The sequence below is a fragment of the Rhincodon typus genome, chromosome 31, assembly GCF_021869965.1.
Source record: "Rhincodon typus isolate 14 chromosome 31, sRhiTyp1.1, whole genome shotgun sequence".
Taxonomy (NCBI): domain Eukaryota; kingdom Metazoa; phylum Chordata; class Chondrichthyes; order Orectolobiformes; family Rhincodontidae; genus Rhincodon; species Rhincodon typus.
In genome coordinates, this window is record NC_063362.1 from 9,869,838 (window position 1) to 9,889,992 (window position 20,155).

Genomic DNA, 20,155 nt, shown 5'->3' on the forward strand with positions numbered 1-20,155 from the left:
TAAGTAAATGATCAGATATTTAGCTTTTTTCTTATTGTGTGAGGTATAAACATTGACGAGAACACCAGGGGAACTTTGTGTTTGACTTTGCTTAACATTGTAGGATTATTTACATTGAAGGAAGAAGGTAGATCCTCAGTTTAACATTTCCTCTGAAAGACCTCTGTAGGTAAAGCTCTTCCACGATATTACAGTGGAGTCTTCTCTTAGATTGGGGTCTCAATACTCTGGGTAGTGGAGCTTGAGACAACAGCATTTTGACTCGGAAATGCAAATACCTCCAACTATGGCAAAATAGAATGAAATGAATGCTAATGAATAGTTTGACATGCTCTTTTATAAAAATGTATCAGATTTTAATATTACCCGCTTGCCTGCCTGCCATTGCCTTCCAGGAAAATCACCTACCTCCTCATTGGGGGACGAAGATGGGGCAGCAGAAGAAAAGATTGATATTGAAGATTTAAGCCAAGAAAAGCTAAGAACAGGAAGTAGGCAGAGAAGAAACATCAACAGAAATATTTAGAAGGATTACAACTGCACCATGTGATGCTGCAGATTCTCAGAATGAACCCTTACTCTCCAGACAAACAGAGTGAGGATGAACTGAAGTCAATCAAAAGATGTGACTCTGCTTTGAGGATAATTGCAGATGTTGAAGAGAACCTCAATAATGACATGAACAATGTGCCAGCCAAAGAAATAATTTGTGTGATTAATGACACTGGTATAATCAACAATTGGACAAGTAATAGCACTGAAATGCAAAGGAACCAATGTTTACCAGAAACAGTCAATACATACACAGAAAGAAATGGAACGTGGGAGGACAAATCAGAGACGACAGCAGTAAAACTGCAGAAGGAGAATAAAATGCCACTACTGAATCAAGCAGTACAGGCTATGTTCTATCGAGCAGTAGGATTTTCAAAACCCAGGAAAGGTGTGTTTATTCTTAGATTTATTTACTGTGACTTCCTCTGTGTTCCTCTTTTATATTTTCTCAGCTTTGTCCTTGTACTTTGTGCTGTTCCAGAATTACAACCAGACAGTGCACTCTCTGCCAGGTACATGATGGCATGGGTACACAGCTGTTTCACCCAAATCATAATATATTTTGCATCGGGAAGATCCAAATACAGTGACCAGTTAAATACTTGTATGTAAACCAAGTTTAAATGTGAAGTTAAAAATGAAATAATAGTTTCCCGTTTGGATATTTACCCTTTTATAAATATCATAAACAGAAAGAAATGATTGGGTGTGCTTTCTCCTCTGGACTTGTGAATTTGTACCTTTGCATGTAACTGGTAAGTCCTGATTAAAGCCTTTTATCTGTATATTTATGTTTAATTACCACATAGCGTGGTCACACAGTGGTTAGCATTGTTGATTGACTGATTGATTGATTTTGTTTTGCGTGCTATGCAGGCAGATCAAACCATGTAAAGTGCATCAGGGTAGCAGAACAGAGTGCAGAATACAGTGTTACAGCCACTGAGAAGGTACAGAGAGAGAGATCAGAATTAACGTTTGAGAGGCCCCTTCAAAAGTCTGATAACAGCTGGGGAGAAGCTATTCTTGAATCTGTGATTGGGAGAGTATAACCAGGGTGGAAGGGGTCTATGATTATGTTGGTTGCTTTCCTGACACAGTGGGAAGTATAGATAGAGTCAATGGATGGAAGGCTGGTTTGTTTTTTTTCCTGTTCATTTGTGGGATGCGGGCGTCGCTGACTGGCCAGCATTTCTTGCCCATCCCTAGTTGCCCTTGAGAAGGTGGTGGTGAGCTGCCTTCTTGAACTGCTGCAGTCTTCCTGCTGTGGGTTGACCCACAATGCTATTGGGGAGGGAATTCCAGGATTTTGACCCAGCGACAGTGAAGGAGCGGTGATATATTTCCAAGTTAGGATGGTGAGTAACTTGGAGGGAACTTGCAGGTGGTAGTGTTCCCATATATCTGATGCCCTTGTCCTTCTAGATGGAACTGGTCGTGGGTTTGGAAGGTGCTGTCTGAGGATCTTTGATGAATTTCTGCAGTGTATCTTGTAGATAGTACACATTGCTGCTACTGAACATCGGTGGTATAGGGAGTGGATGCTTGTGGATGTAGTGCCAATCAAGCGGGCTGCTTTGTCCTGGATTGTGTTAAGCTTCTTGAGTGTTGTTGGGGCTGCACTCATCCAGTCAAGTGGGGAGTATTCCATCACACTCCTGACTTGTGCTTTGTAGATGGTGGACAGGCTTTGAGGGGTCAGGAGGTGAGTTACTCGCTGCAGTATTCCTAGCTTCTGGCCTGATCTTGTAGCCACTGTGTTAATGTGGTGAGTCCAGTTGAGTTTCTGGTCAATGGTAACTCCCAGGATGTTGATAGTGGGGGATTCAGTGATAGTAACACTATTGAATGTGAAGGGGCAGTGGTTAGATTGTCTCTTATTGCTGTTGGGCATAGCCTGGCATTTGTGTGGCACAAATGCCACTTGCCACTTGTCAGCCCAAGCCTGGATATTGTCCAGATCTTGTTGCATGTGAACCATGGACTGCTTCAGTATCTGAGGAGTCATGAATGGTGCTGAACATTGTGCAATCATTGGCAAACATCCCCACTTCTGACCTTATGATGGAGGGAAGGACATTGATGAAGCAGCTGAAGATGGTAGGGCCTAGAATACTACCCTGAGGAACTGCTGAAGAAATGCGGCCAAGACCTCTCAAAACGTGTTTGAGAATGGAGTTAAGTAACAGTTAGAAATTAAAATCCTCTCACAGATTATGTGATGGACTGGGCTGTGTTCACAACTCTTTGCTGTTTCCTATGGTCATGTAAGAGCAGTTGCCATACCACGCTGTGATGCATCCGGATAGGATGTTTTCTATGGTGCATCAATAAAAATTGTTAAGAGTCCTTGTGGACATGCCAAATTTCCTCAGCATCCTGAGGAAGTAGAGGTGTTATTATACTTTTTTGACCTATGCGTCAATGTGAGTGGACCAGGACAGATTATTGGTGATCAACACTCCCAGGAACTTAACACTCTCGACCATCTCCACCTCAGCACCATTGATGCAGACAGGGGCATGTCCCCCACTCTGCTTCCTGAAGTCAATGACCAGTTCCTTTGTTTCACTGACATTGATGGAGAGATTGCTGTCTTTACACTGTGCCACTAAGCACTCAAACTGCTTCCTCTATTTTGTGTCATCATTGTTTGAGACCAGACCTATAATGGTGGTGTCATCAGCAAGCTTATAATTGGAGTTGGGGTGGAATTTGGCCACACAATTGTGAGTATATAAGGAGTATAGTAGGGAGCTGAGTATGCAGCCTCACAGGGCACCGGTGTTGAGGATTATGGTGGAGGAGTTGTTTTCACCTATTCTTATTAATTGTGGTCTATGGGTCACGAAGTCGAGGATCCAGTTACAGAGGGAAGAGCTGAGACCTAGGTCACGGAGTTTAGAGGTGCATTTGTTAGAATTACGTTGTTGAGGGCAAAGGTGCAGTCAATAAGTAGGATCCTGACGTAGGTGTCCTTGTTATCCAGAAGTTTCAGGGATGAGTGTAGGGTGAGGTAGATGGTGTCTGCTGTGGACCTGTTGTGCCAGTAGGTGAACTGCAAAAGATCAAGACAATCTGGGAGGCTGGAGTTGATGTGAGCCATGACTAACCTCTCAAAGCACTTCAAAATTATGGAGATCAGAGCCACCAGCTGGTAGTCATTGAGGCATGTTGCATGATTTTTCTTCGGCGCCATGATGATGGTGGTCTTCTTGAAGCAGGTGGGGACTTCAGATTGTTGTAAAATCTGCCTCACAGGACCAGGGGCCTGGATTCAATTCTAGCCTTGGATGACAGTCTGTGTGGAGTTTGCACATTCTCCTCGTGTCTGCGTGGGTTTCCATCAGGTGCTGTGGTTTCCTCCCACAATCTGAAGATGTGCAGGTCAAGTGGATTGGCCAAGCTAAATTGTTCTGTAGTGTCCCAGGACATGCAGGCCAGGTGTATTAGGCATGGTAAATGCTGGGTTATGGGGATAGGGAGGGGTTCTGGGTAGGATGGTCTTTAGAGGGTTGGTGCTGACATGATGGGCTGAATGGCCTCTTTCTGCACTGTGGGGATTCTGTGATTCTACATGTGAGCAATTGACTATCAGGCCTTTATATGCTCTTCCACATGCTTAATTTCATACCTATGCACAAATTACTGAGGTTTCAGGTCACATTTCCAGCAAAATTACAGAGCTGAACTACCTCCCAGGAAAATTTCCACCCCATTTAGACTGGGCAGAAAGATTCCCACAAATGTGAGTTCTGCTCTTCTTTGACAATGAAAGATGATTAGCATAAACAGACAGAAAGAAAAGTGGATAGTTTTTGGATAGTGCCTTTCATTACCACAGGATGTCTCCAAAATCTTCATAGTCTATTAAATACTTGTAAAGCATTGTCACTGGTGTAACATAGCAGACATGCCAGACAATTTGCACACAGCAAATGCCATGAGGCAGCCATCCACTTAAACAACAAAGATCATTTGTTTCCAAGACAGCGTATCAACAATTTTTCTTTCCAAGGATAATCCCAAAATGGAACAAGCTGCCAAAGTCACAGATCCATCATTGGTTATTTTCAAGATTCATCTTTAGATTATTCCATTTGTAACTTTTCATTATCAGGTCTAGCACCTCAGCAGGACATGCTTGGTTTAGTTGGTATGCCCATGTCAGTGTGTGATAGTGACACAACTAAAACGGAAGCATCTAAAAGGCAGCACCTCTGACAGTACAGCACTTTTTCAAACACTGGAAAGACATGTAAATTCTTATTGTCAGCTCATTTGCAGATCTGTTGGAGTGATGATTGACAGAAACTGAGTGTTAATTGCTGGGCTGTGTGGAAATTATAGTGCAGCTTTCTTAGAGGCTAAACGTGGCTAAAACTTACAACAGCAGATTTAAGGAACGTGCTAATAGATAGAGAACAGAGATTGGTTCACCCATCAGACTGTTTGACTTGACTTTGTGAAATAATTTTTCTGTTACTTTTGTAGAAAATTTACATAGAAGCAGTTGACAGTCAAAGCTAAACAAGGCAGCAATCGTGGTACACAGACAGTGTCGCAAAGTTGGGCAGGGTACTTGTGGATTGGAAGGCAGGACGTTAGAATTTGATATTTGTAAAATGATATGGGGGAAGAGTGTGTGGTCCCTTCAAAAGATGATGTGCTTTTTCTGTGCTTAGAGATTAAAATAAAAAGTCTGTGGGCAGCGTGTGGGTTGCAGGTACACAGAGAACTCCTGAAATTGAAACATTTATATCAAAGGTTGTATAGTTAGCAATTCAGGCAACAGTTTTGTTATTTTAGCAAGGCAACAAGTTTGAATATCAGACAATTAATTTAAACCAGGCACTTAGAGACGAAAACCCAATTAAATTTAAATCTAATGGGTTCTGACAACATTGGACCAATCCTATTGTAAGAAATTGATATGTCATCAAGGGTATAAAAGAAGAGGGCATTTGAAAATCGGTGCGAGAGCAACTGCCAGCTGATAGAGTTATCAGCCCTAAAGAGAAAATCACTGGTTCTCACAGAATTCTCTGAGCTCTCAGAGTAACCATCATCTAACTAAAGGTAGAGCAGCACTCTTAGCTAATATTCCTGACACAAAAATTCAAGGGAGAAATGTGTTCCTGACTGGAGATCAGCAGAGAAGGCACAGAACATTCTGGAAGACTTATCTTGGCTGTAATTTCAAGAGATAGTAAGAATTGCCAATGCTGGAGTCAGAGATAACACAGTATGGAGCTGGAGGAACACAGCAGGCCAGGCAGCATCAGCGGAGCAGGAAAACTGATGTTTCGGGTCGGGACCCTTTTTCAGAAATGGTGCAGGGGGAAGAGAGCTCTGAAATAAATAGAGAGGAGGGGTGGGGCTGGGGAAGGTAGGTGGGATGGTGATAGGTGAGTGCAGGTAGGCAGTGGTGGGGATTGGGTCAGTGAGGTGGGAGGAGCGGATAGGTAGGAGACAAGACGGACAAGTCAAGGAGGTGGGGATGAGATGGAGGGTTGGTCATGGAATGAGGCCGGGGGTGGGGCGATTTTGAAACTAGTAAATTCTACATTTAAACCATTGGGTTGTAGGCTCCCAGGGTGGAATATGGTGGAAACTTTATTAGTTTCAAAACTTCCCCACCCCTGGCCTCATCCCATGACCAACTCTCCGTCTCATACCTGCCTCCTTGACCTGTTCGTCTTCTCTCCTACCTATCCACTCCTCCCGCCTCACTGACCAATTCCCACCACTGCCTACCTGCACTTACCTATCACCATGCCACCTACCTTCCACAGCTCCATCCCTCCTCTCTCTATTTATTTCAGAGCTCCCTTTCCCCTTCCCCATTTCTGAAGAAGGGTCCCAACCCGAAACATCAGCTTTCCTGCTCCGCTGTTGCTGCCTGGCCTGTTGTGTTCCTCCAGCTCCACACTGTGTAATTTCAAAAGACTAAGTTTTAATTTTTTTATTATTATTTTGGTTTACATAAGTGGGATTTGTATTTATTGGAACAGCATACTGTTAGAATTTTGGTTTACTTGGGAATAGATGGCAGTTAAAGGGGAATTGTTCAGTTTGTTAACAGTTCAGTTAATCTGTGCACTGTTAGTGTTAGATAAATAAATTGTTGCTTGTTAATAATGAGTGAAAGGAGTTCACTTCAATCACTTCTTTATAACAGCTTGAGGGTGAAAGGCAGGTTATACCACTTTTCACAATTCTTTTAACAGATTATAGGCTAGCCTCTCTGGGTGTTTTGGTTTTAGCTATCAGAGCAGGGGGGTGGGGCGTGGGGTGGGGGGGTGCGTCGACCTCTGCTTTCCACCAACAGAAACTCCACCTTCACCTCATTGACCTACACTGACTCCTTGGGTCTTTGGAAATAACGGATTCATTTCTGTTTTGAAATGCCTTCATAGCCTTGTTCCTCAAGTTCTCCTCCGGCCTAAAATTCCGTTCCTTCCGCTCAAGACTCTTATTCTCTTCCCTCCCTGCTATTAATGGCTATGAATTTAGCTGCCTTGGCCTCACACCTGGGATTTCGTCCCTAAACCCTTTGCCTTTCCACTTGCCAGTCTTCTTTTAAGTCCCCTCTAAAGCCCATCCCTTTGACTATTTTCAGTCATCCTTGCTAATACGTTTTATTTGGCTTCAATATCCATTTTTGTGTGACGACACTTTGGACTTTTTCCACATTAAGGCCTAAGATTTCTTTGAAAACCCACCTAAATGTGCACCACCCTAGAAGGACAAGTGAAGCGAACACATGGGTATACCTTACCAAGATACATACTGTCCTGAACTGAAAACATCACTTCTTTAATTATGAGTCAAAATCATGGAACTCCTTCACTGATTTGGCAGTACCTTCACCACATGGTCTACAACGTTCAAGAGACAGCTCATCTTCTCAAGAGTAGGTCCAGGTGGGCAATTAATGCTGACATTGTCAGTCATGCCTATATCTTTTGAATAAATTTTAAAATAGGGCTAGATGAACGCAAGTTGTTGTTGAAATTATACTAAAAATGGCTGGAACGTTCTCCCCTGGCATGCTCAGAAAAGCCATTTTTGTGTTGCCCGAGCACTGCGGAATCAAAATTAACAACAGATTCATGTGATATAAAAACATCCTTTTCTTAATAAAATTAATAACCTTCGGCGAAGGGGCAGGGTATGGAAGATTGAGGCAGGGCATTAAGTGTCATGAGAAGGGGGTGATCTACTAAAAGAAAGTCATGTGTGTTGTGTGGAAAAGTGAACGATTTAACACAGTCCTGACTGGAGAAAAGGAAAAGCTCAGCTGAAATGCCAAAAGGCGGAGCAGTAAATACGAAGAGCTTATAATAAAACCTAAGTAATTTGGCAGAGGAGAAACATTTATTTCATCTAAGAGGGAAGCTGTGACAAGAGCATGATAGATCGACATTGTACTGGGAAATACAAGTTTGTTTTGGCACCTCCCAATGATACAGTCAATGAGCGCATCTCTAAGGAAATTAAGTGGAAGGTTAGACAGTTGAATAATTCAATGAAGCTGTGGTCCCTGTATGGTTCATGGCAGAACCAAATAGCGTTTGATGACTTTCTGGGACTGAGATCATGTGATGAGTGTGGGACTGATACAATGAGCTTACAGGTGGAATGGTTCATTTTCAGTTCTACTCAGAATCCAGTTCCCCACACGCATGAGTGTTTCAACGTTTTAGCAGTAGGTCTATTTTGGTGATGGATTTTTAATAATTGCTGTGGCTACAAAGGTAACAAATCCAGTGTGGCCGCTTTAATCAAGGTCTTTGTGACTGCTGGAGGTCACCACTGGCGTCATAGTGCATCTTGGGGAGGAGCCTAAAGATGATATGCCTTCGGAGGAAGATGGTGCCTACATTTCCAATTTAATAGAATTCAGAGCCAACTTCCTCAGCAATGCAACACACATTCCAGTGGTCCTCACAAACAAGTGGCATAACAATTGTACAGGTTAGTGTTCAACCTTTATGTCACTGTGTTGCTGAATGACCACCTTGTACATGTCATCATATGTCTCTCTATGATGTCAGCCAGTGGACTTCAAACTACAGACTCTCTAGCTCAAGCTACATTGGGTGCACAGTTACAAAGTATCAAAGATTAATTTTCTTTTATCTTCATTGAAAGTTATTGACAACTTTTATCCAACCTTTTCATCTGGAAATTAATGTTGATTTGACACCCTGCGTAGTATTGGTTTGCACCAATCTCAATACAGAGTGCGGATGGGGATTAAAATTGGTGTTACTCCTGATCCTGTGACTTTGTCAATGGGCTGGATTTTATAGAGAGGGTAAGTGGAGGTGGCTGGGTCCATACTGCTAACTTCCCCGGAACAAAAGGCAGTTAAAAGCCTGTCCTGCAGCAGCAACATGCAGGAGCAGCATAAACAGACTGAGGGTTGGACTTATGCCTGCTCAGTGGACAAGAAGTCCCACCCTCGAGATGACCAGCAACTCTTAACAGCCCCAGCAACACCAGGACTCAGTAATGGCTACAGCCACCACTGCAGGTGTCCCAAGCAAGACGGACAATGGCAACCAGAGTGAGGTGAGTCCTAGACTTTTGGAGTAAAAGGGATGAGGCACGCTATGGTTTGGGAAAAATGGGATGGCTAGAGTGGGATTAGGAGGCAAGGCATGATAGATAAAGTTTTGATAAGGCAGGGGTGGTAGCCAGAGTGTCCCTGAACTGATTACAATGTCCCATCTTCCTTCCCACCATTTTAAAAACAGCCTTTGCACTCCAGCCTGCCTACACTGCCTAGTGTTTTATGGCAGTGAAGGCAGGTTATGATATTTAATTGCCCCCCAGGGAACGGTTAAGGGCTTCAGTAGGTCTCAGTTGGTTGTGGCTGAATAGTTCAAGTCACTTTCCTCAGTGTCACAGCGCAATGATTGTCAGACAGTCTGTTTCTGTTAAGATAAATGTTTAGTTACAACACGCAAAAATGTCTACACTATTTCAGTATCCTCATGATTTTGACCTCTGCAGATTATCAATGATATAAAATCTTGTTAGGAATTGTAAATTACTAACACAAGATTTGAGAGATTTGTGACTATCCTGAAGAAACCCAGACCCTGTTACGTTTTTGCACATGCTTCAATAATTTTTTAAAATTGTTATTAGGAAAATTTCGTCCCAGGAGTATTCTCCCTTTATTGTTGATAGCAAAGTTATGAGTGAAATTTACACTGTGCAGGTGTGAATTTTTGCAATACATTTACAAATGAACTTTTTACTGACAGGACACACTAGAGAAATCATATCTTTTACGCCCTGTTATTAATGCCAATGGGATCAGCTTTTTTATTCACATGGGTTTGTGTTGTTCAGTAGGTTGAGAAGTAGACACTTATATTCCTGACACCATTCAGAAGAATGTCTTTTTACTATGTGTAACAGGTTTAATTGAACCCAATAAACTCAAGGGTGTTAAAGGCACAGTCATGTCACTTGTAGACTTAGATTTGACATTGGGTCTTTTCACAACTTCCCAATTTTCTTCAAACACATCATTTTCTGTATGTTTTGATGATTCACTGAAAGTGATTCCTCACATGGATTTGCTTTTCTCAGGTGGCTGTAAACAATGGGTATCTGTGACCCACTGTAGACTGAGTCTTGGCCCTGCCCTCACCTGGCATCCACACAGTTGATACACCACAGTAAAGCACATTGCATTCAGGAGCTGACTGGCTTTCATTTCAGAATCAAAAGGCATGCAACCTATCACAAAACCAGTATGTGTCCAATCTCAGCACAGGGGCAGAAAGACCCAACCTGGTCCGCAGACCTTTTTTTGAATTAAGTTATCATTCAGAATTATTGCAAAGATCAGGCAATGTGGACCTTACAACTACTGTAGTAAATTAAAGTGACCCCTATCACCTTGAAGCTGCTATAATCCGTCTCGTGAGGTTTATTTTCATTGTCACGTGCTGCTTAAATCAGAAAGGCCTCTCTATATGTCATCACACCGCCACTAATCCCAGCGCCTGAAGTTTGATTGAAATAATAAACTAATAAAGTCAGAGTATGGTAAGTCAGGGACAAGTAACAGGATGGCTAGCTAACCAGCTGCAAAGCAGAGAGCAGGACTAATGGGGAATAAAAACAGAAGTTGCTGGAAAAGCTCAACAGGTCTGTGTCGAAGGGCCCACACTGTAGGGATTCTATGAATCTATGAAAGGTCTGGCAGCGTCTGTGAAGAGGAATCAGAGTTAACATTTCGGGTCCGGTGACTGAGGAAGGGTCACTGGACCCGAAACGTTAACTCTGATTTTTCTTCTCAGTTGCTGCCAGACCTGCTGAGCTTTTTCCAGCAACTTCTGCTTCTGTTCCTGATTTATAGCATCCCGAGTTTTTTGGGGTTTTTTTTTAACAGGAATAATGGGGGCTTGTTCAGAGGGTCTGCAAAGTCGAATCCAGAAGAATCACTGCAGTTCATGGATGATGTTAATGATTTAGATGTTAAAAGCAAAATCACAAATTCTAAATTTGAGGATGACACTGAATTGTGGGAAATATACAATATGGGGGACAGCTACAACATGTCGTGGAAAGACATTAATAAACTCACACAATTTTAATGTAATTGGCAAATTACTGTCATTATAGTAAAGTGTGAACTATTACATTAAGTAATAAAAGAACGAAATTCATGTATAATCTGGAAAATATGAATTTAAATGGGACAGAAAAACCGAAGGATCTGTCGATGTGGGTACACACAGTCGTGACTATGGGTTAATAAAGCCATGAGAAAACAATAATCCAAACAAAAGGTTTTATTTCTGGAAGGACAGAATTGTAAACTTGTGAATTTGTCTCAAACTTGGACCAAACTTTGACCATAACTTGTGTACGGTCTGCTATCCATGTTATAAAAATAATAGACCGACCATGGAAAGGATGTAAATTGAGTTTTACAAGGCTGGTATGAGAAATGTCCAAGTTTTGCTCACCAGGGGAGGACAGGCTGGGACTCTTTTTTGTCTCAGAAGAGAAAGCAAAAGTGTATCGAGCACCAAGTGACTAAAAGTGGGATTTTTACCCTTCACTCAGGAGGAAGTCCTGCCAGCTGTGCTGATTAGACATAAGTGTACGTGACCCAGCAGCACCTGATGCAGCAGTGGACAGGTTCTGGGGCTACAAGCAGAACCCCCTCCCCCCAGAGTTAAGTCCTGGGAGTCCAAGACTGTGTGAGTGAGGAGGTCCCAGGGCACAAGAGGGAAGTAAGGCCTAGGGAGGTGAGGCCTGGGCAAGTGCACAGTGGGCGATGTTGGTGGAGAGGACCAGTGGGTACAGAGTACCTTCAGCAGCAAGATCTTGAGGCGGGGTGGGGTGTGGGGGTGTGTGGTGGAGGGTGAGGCAGGGGTAGTTGTGTTTTGTGCCTGAATTTGAAACAAGGCTGTTGATAGTGACACCTCAGTCTCTTTTCAGCCTGAGGCCTGAACAAGGTCACTTTCAAACTCCTCACACCCCTCCTCCCATCTTGAACTCATCTTGCCATACTGGAAAAGGAGGCTGGGGAGGTGGGGGGTGGAAGGAGCAAAATGGCCCTTAAATGGTGAGTAATTGGCACTTGAGGGAAAGGGTAAGCAGGGAGACCTAGCCATCACCCTTCCCACTATAAAAGACCGGGTCTGGTAGGAGCCCAGGTTGAAGACACCCCTGCCAAAGCCAACAGTGGGCAGATGTAAACATATGTCCATAGACTCAGAATAATGAGTTAGTCCTTTCCAAAAGAGATGAGGAGAAATTTCTTCACCTGGAACTTCATTAATCTTTGGAATCATCTAGCCCAGAGGGCTGTTGTTGTGCCATTGTTGAATATATTCAAGCAGAGGTCAACAGACTACATGTATGAAGTGAATCAAAGGAAACAGGGATTGGCTGCGAACATGACGTTGAAGTAGAAGTTTTTTCATGATTGTATTGATTAGCAGAGCAGGCCGAAAGAGCTTCATTGTGTCCATTTCCCATGTCTTTTAAGTAGATGGACTGGGTCTTTCTTGCCTCACAATTCATCCCAAGGAGATGGAGTTTGTGACTGAGTAACTTATGTGATGGCTTGAAGGAATTGTTAAAATAATGAAACCAAAAAAGAGCAGCAAAGGAGGCAGCTTCCTTGGTCTACCTTTACTGATTTCTGCTCAGCGTAAATCCTACAAAGCACCCCACCCTGACAACCATCCTGATCCCTCCTCTTGTGAAGCACCTTGGAAATTTTCACCACTTTGAAGGTGCTACTGAGGTGTGAAACATTGTGTTTTAATATTAGTCAATCTGTAGACTGTGGAATGCACCACAATAATGCAGATGAAGCCGCTGCCACTAACTGGGCATCTTTATTAATTTTACTGTTTTAAGTCTGATATGGGACCCACGTTCAGATTTTTGAAAACAGCAACATGAAATAATTAAGCTGTTTTTTTTAAAAAAAAGTGTACTTCCAAACCAGGCTGGGCAAAGTCTTTCTAAATTTACAAATAATAACTCAGCTGTCATGTTATATCCAGTTGTGTGCACCACGCATCAGGGAGGGATATCAAGAGCATGCAGAGAAAATTTACCAAAATGGTACTACAGATTAGGGGCCTCAATATTGTGAAGAATCTAAAGAAGCTGGGATTGTTCTTCTTAGAGTAGATTTAGGAACTATTCTATATGCAAAGCTCAAATACACGATGATAATGATAACTTTGAGTATATTTTCTAAATATTGGACTATCCAACCTGCATTAGACATGAGTTTACAACTTCTCTCCTCAGGATGCATTCTCCTTTTTAATGAACCGGTCTATTTGTTTATTTACAGCTTTTCCTTTTTATTAATTCATTCATGGGCTGTCTGTGTCCTTGGCAAGGCCAGTATTTATTTTTCATCCTGAATTGCCCTGCAGAAAGCATTGGTGAGTTGTCTCTTGAACTACTGCAGTCCTTGGGATGTAAGTACATGCATGGTGCTGTAGGAAGGAAATTCCAGTATTTTGACCCAGCAACAGCGAAGGAATGGCAATAGATTCAAGGCAGGTGGTGTGTGAATTGGAGGTGCGTTTGCGGCTGCTGGTGGTTCTCACGTATTTGCTACCCATGTCCCCTTGAATGGTAGATGTTGGGAGTTTGGAAGGTGCTGGTGAAGGAGCCTTTGGTGGATTACTGCTATGCATTGAAGTAGGTAGTACACACTTTTATCACTGTGTGGTGGTGATGAAGAGAGTGAATTTGGGATGTGGTGGCCAGGACACCAGTCAGGCTCACCCAAGCAAGTGGGGAATATTCCGTCACACTCCTGACTTGTGCCTTGTAGATGGTGGACAGGCTCTGTGGAGACAGGAAGTATGTTACTCATCGCAGAATTCCTAGCCTCTGACCTGCTCTTGCAGCCATAATATTTATACTGCTGGTCCAGTTCAGTTTCTGATCAATGGTAACGCCAAGGATATTGATAATGCGGGATCCAATAATGATAATGTTATTGAACACCAAAGGGCATTCTGACAAGAGCAATATGGAGATTGAAAGCATCACTCACAAGAATGTGGCGTCACAGTTGCTATTGGTGAGTGTGGAACGAAAGAAAAATGGGAGCCATTGATTTTGGAGTTTGAAAATTCTCAGTTTTATATGCTTCTCATTCTTTTCTCTATTTGTCCTACAATTTCCTGTCCTTACACTGCAGGCGTTGATACCTCACAATGCAAATTGGAAAATGCAACGTCTCGTAACAGTATCTGTCATCTCAAAGCAAGAGGTGACGTGAGCAGCAGGCCTAACAAATCCAAGAAGGTGGATGACTACAAAAGTTTCAGGCCCATCTTCTATGCCTCAGGCACAAATGGAACTGACCTGTATGTATAAAAGTAGAGTTTCATTGTAAGTTATTACACAATACTGCTTGCAATGTCCTTCATTGAATGTGCTGCTGCAACATTATGTTTAATCAATGCAATTTTAGTAAGTTTACATTTTTTTACTGTCTTGTTAACTAAGTATCAGAAAAGTGTCTAAAATTTTAGTTTGATGTCGTTTTATGGGACCTGAATTGCATTAGCACAGAATTTCTAAATGTTTGCCTCTCTTACTCTGTTTGAAGTAACAGGATTTGGAGGAATGCATGGAGATGTATTTCCACTAAAAACTAAAGAGGCAAAGGAAGGTGGAACAAGTGATCCCTGGGCACTGTTTTTGAATTCACTGGCACAGATGTAGTCCAGCACAACCTGGAGGGAGTGACAGGGAGGAAATTGGGAGTGTCCAAATAGGAAATTCCTCTAATACAGTCATAGAATCATACAGAAATATAGTATGGAAACAGGCCTTTGATCCCAAACTGGTCCATGCTGACCATGGTGTCCACTCAGCTAATTCCAATTGCCTGCATTTGGTCCATATCCCTCAAAACCCTTCTCATCCATGTAACTATCCAAATGTTTTTTGAATGTTGCTTTTGTACCTGCCTCAGCCACTTTCTCTGGCAGCCCATTCCATATACGCACCACTCTGCGTGAAGAAGTTACCTGTCAGGTCCTTCTTAAATCTATCCCCTCTCACCTGAAACCTATGCCCTCTAGTTTTTAATTTCCCATCCCTGGGAAAAAGACAATATGCATTCATCCCATTCAGCCCCTCATGATTTTAAACACCTCAGTAAGGTCACCTCTCATTCTCCCACATTCCAAAGAATAAAGTCCTCTCCCTTAACTCAGGCCTACTAGTCCCGGCAACATCCTCGTAAATCTTTTTACACGCTTTCCACTTTAACTCTGTCTTTCCTGTAACAGGGTGACCAAATTGTACACAATACTCCAAGTAGGGCCTCACCAACGGCTTATACAACTATAACATAGCATCCCAACTCCTATACTCAATGCCTTGAATGATGAAGACCAGCATGCTAAATGCCTTCTCCACCACCTGTCCACTTATGCTAATCAGCTACCGCTCCACCATAACATTGCAGTGGAAACCCTGTTCAGGTCCAAACAAGCAGCTGTTGAGTGACATTTTGATAGCAGACAAGGAGAAATCGAAATGAAATTCAGCCAAAGAGCTGTAATAACACACTCCTCTGAAAATGCTGATTAGGGAAGCAAGAGGACAACTTGATCAAATTATTTAATATTTTGATATTTGATTTATTCAGTTTCAACTCCAGCACTTTGAGATGTCAAATTGTTTCTTTTCGATACAGAGTTATCAGCTTTTGTGAGAACAGGGGCTGGAAGCAAATTTATGACAATGACAGAGCTGATTACTTATTAAAATGGTGTGAAATTAATACACCGACCAACTTTCAATACTTTCAAGAAGGTATGAACATATAATATATAATACGGGAACTATCATAAGTGCAAGGTAATAGACTTACAATCCCATGTTTTTATGTCCTCTTCCTGCATGGACTATGTTGTACCTTCCATTTTTTTTCACTTCTATTGGAAGAAAAAATCCATTTTTTTAACTTTCTGAAACTAATGCTATATTTCAATGGCACCTCCTTCCTTTTATGCTGTACTGATTTTTGTACTGGACTGTTTTGCAAATAAGTGTCCTTCTCAATTATGTGTTTTCCTCTAATCTTACCTTTTACTGTCCAGTGCTTCTCTGAAGGTAGTCATGATCACCAGTCCTCTGTGTCCCACATCAATTGTCTCCTAAAGAAGAGTTCCAAAGTTTAACAACATTCTCAGAGAAAAGAAATTCTCCTCATCTCAGCCCTAAAAGAGTGACCCTTAATTTTTAAACAGTCTCCACTAGTTCTGGACTCAGCCACAAGAGGAAACATTCTTTCCAAGCCCACCATCCTTGTCAAGACTTTTCAGGATCATATAAAGTTTAATCAAGTCACAGTCACTCTTCTAAACTTACAAGAATCATTCTTGTAAACCTTTTCTGAGCCACTACCATCATATTTGCATTCTTAAACAAGCAGATCGAAACTGCACACAATATTTGAGCTGTGGTCTCACCAATACCCTATAGCTGAAGCATTAAATTCTTACTTTTATGTTCAATTCCTGTCATAGGGATAACTTATATTAGCCTTCTTAATTACTTGCTGTACCTGTATAACTTTTTGTGAATCAAGTACAAGAATACCTAGGTTCCTCTGCACCACAGAATTCTGCAATTGTTCTCTATTTAATTAATACTTTTTTTTATTCTTCCTGTCAAAGTCAATGACTTTACATTTTCCCACATCATCTGCCAGATTTTTGTTCACTTATTCAACCCATCTATATCTGTCTCCATCTTTCATATGACTCTTCTTTTTTCCTTATGATGGGTGTTTTCATTAACTTCTTTTATTAACCACGGATAGTGCATTCTCTCCTTAATTTTTCTTTCAAATAGGGAATATAGTTATTCTGTTAAATCCCTCTGCCACTGCTTCTCTACTGATCTATCTGTATCCTAGTTTTCCACCTCATTTCAGCTTGCTCGGCTTTCATGCCCATAAATTGGCTTTTTAAAGTTTAAAATACTAGTCTTAGACCCACGGTTCTCCCTTTCAAATTGAATGCAGAATTCAATCTTATTGTGGCTGCTGCAGCCTAATAATGAGGTACCTTGAGGTTATTAATTAATCCTGTCACATTACACAATACCAACTCTAGTATAACCTGCTCTCTAGCTGATTACAGAATGTGTTGATCTAAGAAACTCTCGCAAAAGCTTTCTATGAACTCTTCATCCAGATTACCATTGTCAGTTTATTTTTTCATAATAGGGTGCATATTTGTCTCCAAATGGAGATGTGAATTAAGTCATGACATAACATGAAGAACATTTGAGGACTCTGGGTCTATACTCGATGGAACTTAGAAGGATGACGGGGGATCTAAGTGAAACTTACCAAATAGTGAACAGCCTGGGCAGAGTGCACATTGGGAAGATGTTTCCATTAGCAGGAGAGACTAGGACTAGAAGGCACAGTTTTAGAACAGAGATGAGGAGAAACTTCTTTAGCCATAGAGTGATGAATCCATGGAATTCACTGCCACAGAAGGCTGTGGAGGCCAGGTCATTGAGTATATTTAAGACAAAGATAGATTAATTCTTGATTATCAGGGGGATCAAAGGTTATGGGGAGAAAGCGGGAGAATGGGGTTGAGCAACTTATCAGCCATAATTGAATGATGGAGCAGACTCGATGAGCTGAATGGCCTAATTTCTGCTCCTATGTCTTATGGTCTTATGATACCTTGAACTTAGTTTTCTTTTTTCTGGAGAAATAATTTTCCCATGCCTTCGCAATCCCATGTCATTTTCGTGTGGCTTTCTTTGTAGGTTGGGAAGACCTTGGGTGCATAACATACTCGTGTCTTCCAGAGGCCAGGGTCTCTGTTGTGAGGGCCATGAGAACATTTCACTTCCTCCTGCACCATTTTTGTGAGTTGGTGTGGGTTTTGGAAACTCCAAAACAATGCACCTCCTTGGAGAGCTCATGATCTGGGGAAAGCCTGCTTAAGAGTTTGGAACAGTTTGAAATACAAGTGTAAAATATTTTGATACAAATAATGTCACTATTAGATGCTGTATTTTAATGTAGCTATATATTGAATGCAGTAACTCACCATAGGAATCTGTCCTCCAAACTGATCTTTACATTGACCTCCATTGTGTCAGTGTTGTCACATACTTTCTGTTGAAGAAACTTTCAGAAACATAAACAGAAATTGCTGGAAAAAAATTTAGCAGGTCTGGCAGCATCTGCGGAGAGAAATCAGAGTTAACATTTTGGGTCCAGTGAACCTTTCTCAGAACTGATTGAAGAAAATTTCAGATTGCATTAAAAACACAAAGAGTATTGTCCTGTCATTTTCTTTTGCTGTAATTTAAAATAATAACTCTGGCTATTAAGAAAAAAGCTTCTTTAGAAAGTTTTTTTTTGAAAACCGCCATCTATTTCTCTCTACTAATTGATAAGCATTATGCTTTGAAATGCAAATAAAACACCATTCTGTTCAGGTCCCCAGTTTCAATGGAGCTGGAAACTTTTGTTTAGATAGCTGCAGCCACTGTGAATGCTTGGTTGGGTTTCAAAAGCTAATTAATGGCTTCCGTGTTGTAGGTGGTTTATTGATCCAAAAAATTGATATTTTTAAGATGCTGCCATCTCAGAATATGTCTTTGATGTGGTTTGTTTTTTGTTTACAACCCTAATAGAAATTCAAAAGAGTATAATTTTTTTTACAGTGGAGCAGATTATTTTTACAATATAATTAGCAGAGGGAGCATAAGGAATTGGTGGAGGGGTCAGCAACTTGGGTGTCATGAGTCTCTTGAAGAGTCATGGGGTTGTCTGGGGATAGTTGAGAGTTGGTAAGTGTGCTTTAAGAGGCTGTTAAATGATGTTGGCAACTGGGCTGTTGTGATGGAGAATTGAGGCAAGTCTCCTCTACAGCCCATCTCAGCACCTGCACTACTCAGAAACTCCATCATGGCTTGAAAAACACACTGCAAGCTCAGACCATGTGTGAAAGGACTTAAATCATAGACAAAGTCACACAGAGGTTGGATGTACATTTCAGAAAGCACAAAAGTGCATAGGTCATGTTTTTCTGAGTACACAAGAGTTAGCTCCATATTTTTTATATATCTCAGTCTCTGATATATAAACATGACTGGAACAAGCAAAGTCAAAGAGACTAATACTTGGTGCATACATGGAATAATAAAAGAATCTTGATGCATTGGAGGTGCCAATACATCAGATGTAACGGGCATTCAGAAATCCTTGGAATTTTGAGACTTTTAAGCATTCATCATTTCCCCAAACTGTGTAATATGTATTACTGATTGGTTTATCTAATGTGTAAAACTTTTATTTCTGTCATTCCGACAGGTAAACAGCTATTAAACCAAATCCCGAACAATAAACTTCTGACTACAAAAGTTGGCCTCTGCTCTTCCCTGAAGACCTATGATCAATTAGTAACTAAACGTACAAAGAGTATATATCCCAGGTGAGAGAACTAGATCCTAGAGTCATAGAATCACTTTCATAGTTTTATAGCACAGAAAGAGGCCATTCCAGTCATTGCACAGACTATCAAGTACCTATTAACTCTAATCCCATTTTCCAGCACACAGCTTGTAACTTTGAATGTTATGGCTTTTCACATGCTCATTTAAATTCTTCTTAAATGTTACTTGAGCTCCTGTCTCTTGCATCTTTTCGGGCAGTGAGTTACAGATAACCCCCATCTTCTGGGTGAAAAATAGTTCCTTAAATCTGCTCTAAATCTCTTGCCCTTAGATTAAATCTATGCCCCCTAGTTATTAACTTTACTAAATGAAATGTTTCTTGTTATCTGTCCTGTCTATACCCTTCATAATTTTGTACATGTCAGTCAGGGCCTCTCCTCAGCCTTCTCTGCTCGAAGGAAAATAGCCTCAGCCTATTCAGAGATAGTAGGAAATGCAGATGCTGGAGAATCTGAGATAACAAGGTGTAGAGCTGGATGAACACAGCAGGCCAAGCAGCATCATTTCCTCTGATGCTGCTTGGCCTGCTGTGTTCTTCCAGCTCTACACTTTGTAATCTCAGCCTATC

At 41.4% G+C, this 20,155-nt stretch overlaps 1 protein-coding gene across 1 annotated transcript in view; it reads left to right on the plus strand.

The window, feature by feature from the left end:
* Positions 1–403: 403 nt before the first annotated feature.
* LOC109915337 (protein polyglycylase TTLL10-like) overlaps positions 404–20,155 on the plus strand; it is a 48,477-nt gene continuing 28,725 nt past the window's right edge. Inside the window, exons 1-4 of the mRNA XM_048615202.1 lie at positions 404–943; positions 14,276–14,444; positions 15,788–15,906; positions 19,445–19,565. Of these exons, the coding sequence (XP_048471159.1) occupies positions 550–943; positions 14,276–14,444; positions 15,788–15,906; positions 19,445–19,565 (803 nt within the window). The 5' untranslated portion in view covers positions 404–549. The remainder of the gene's footprint in view (positions 944–14,275; positions 14,445–15,787; positions 15,907–19,444; positions 19,566–20,155) is intronic.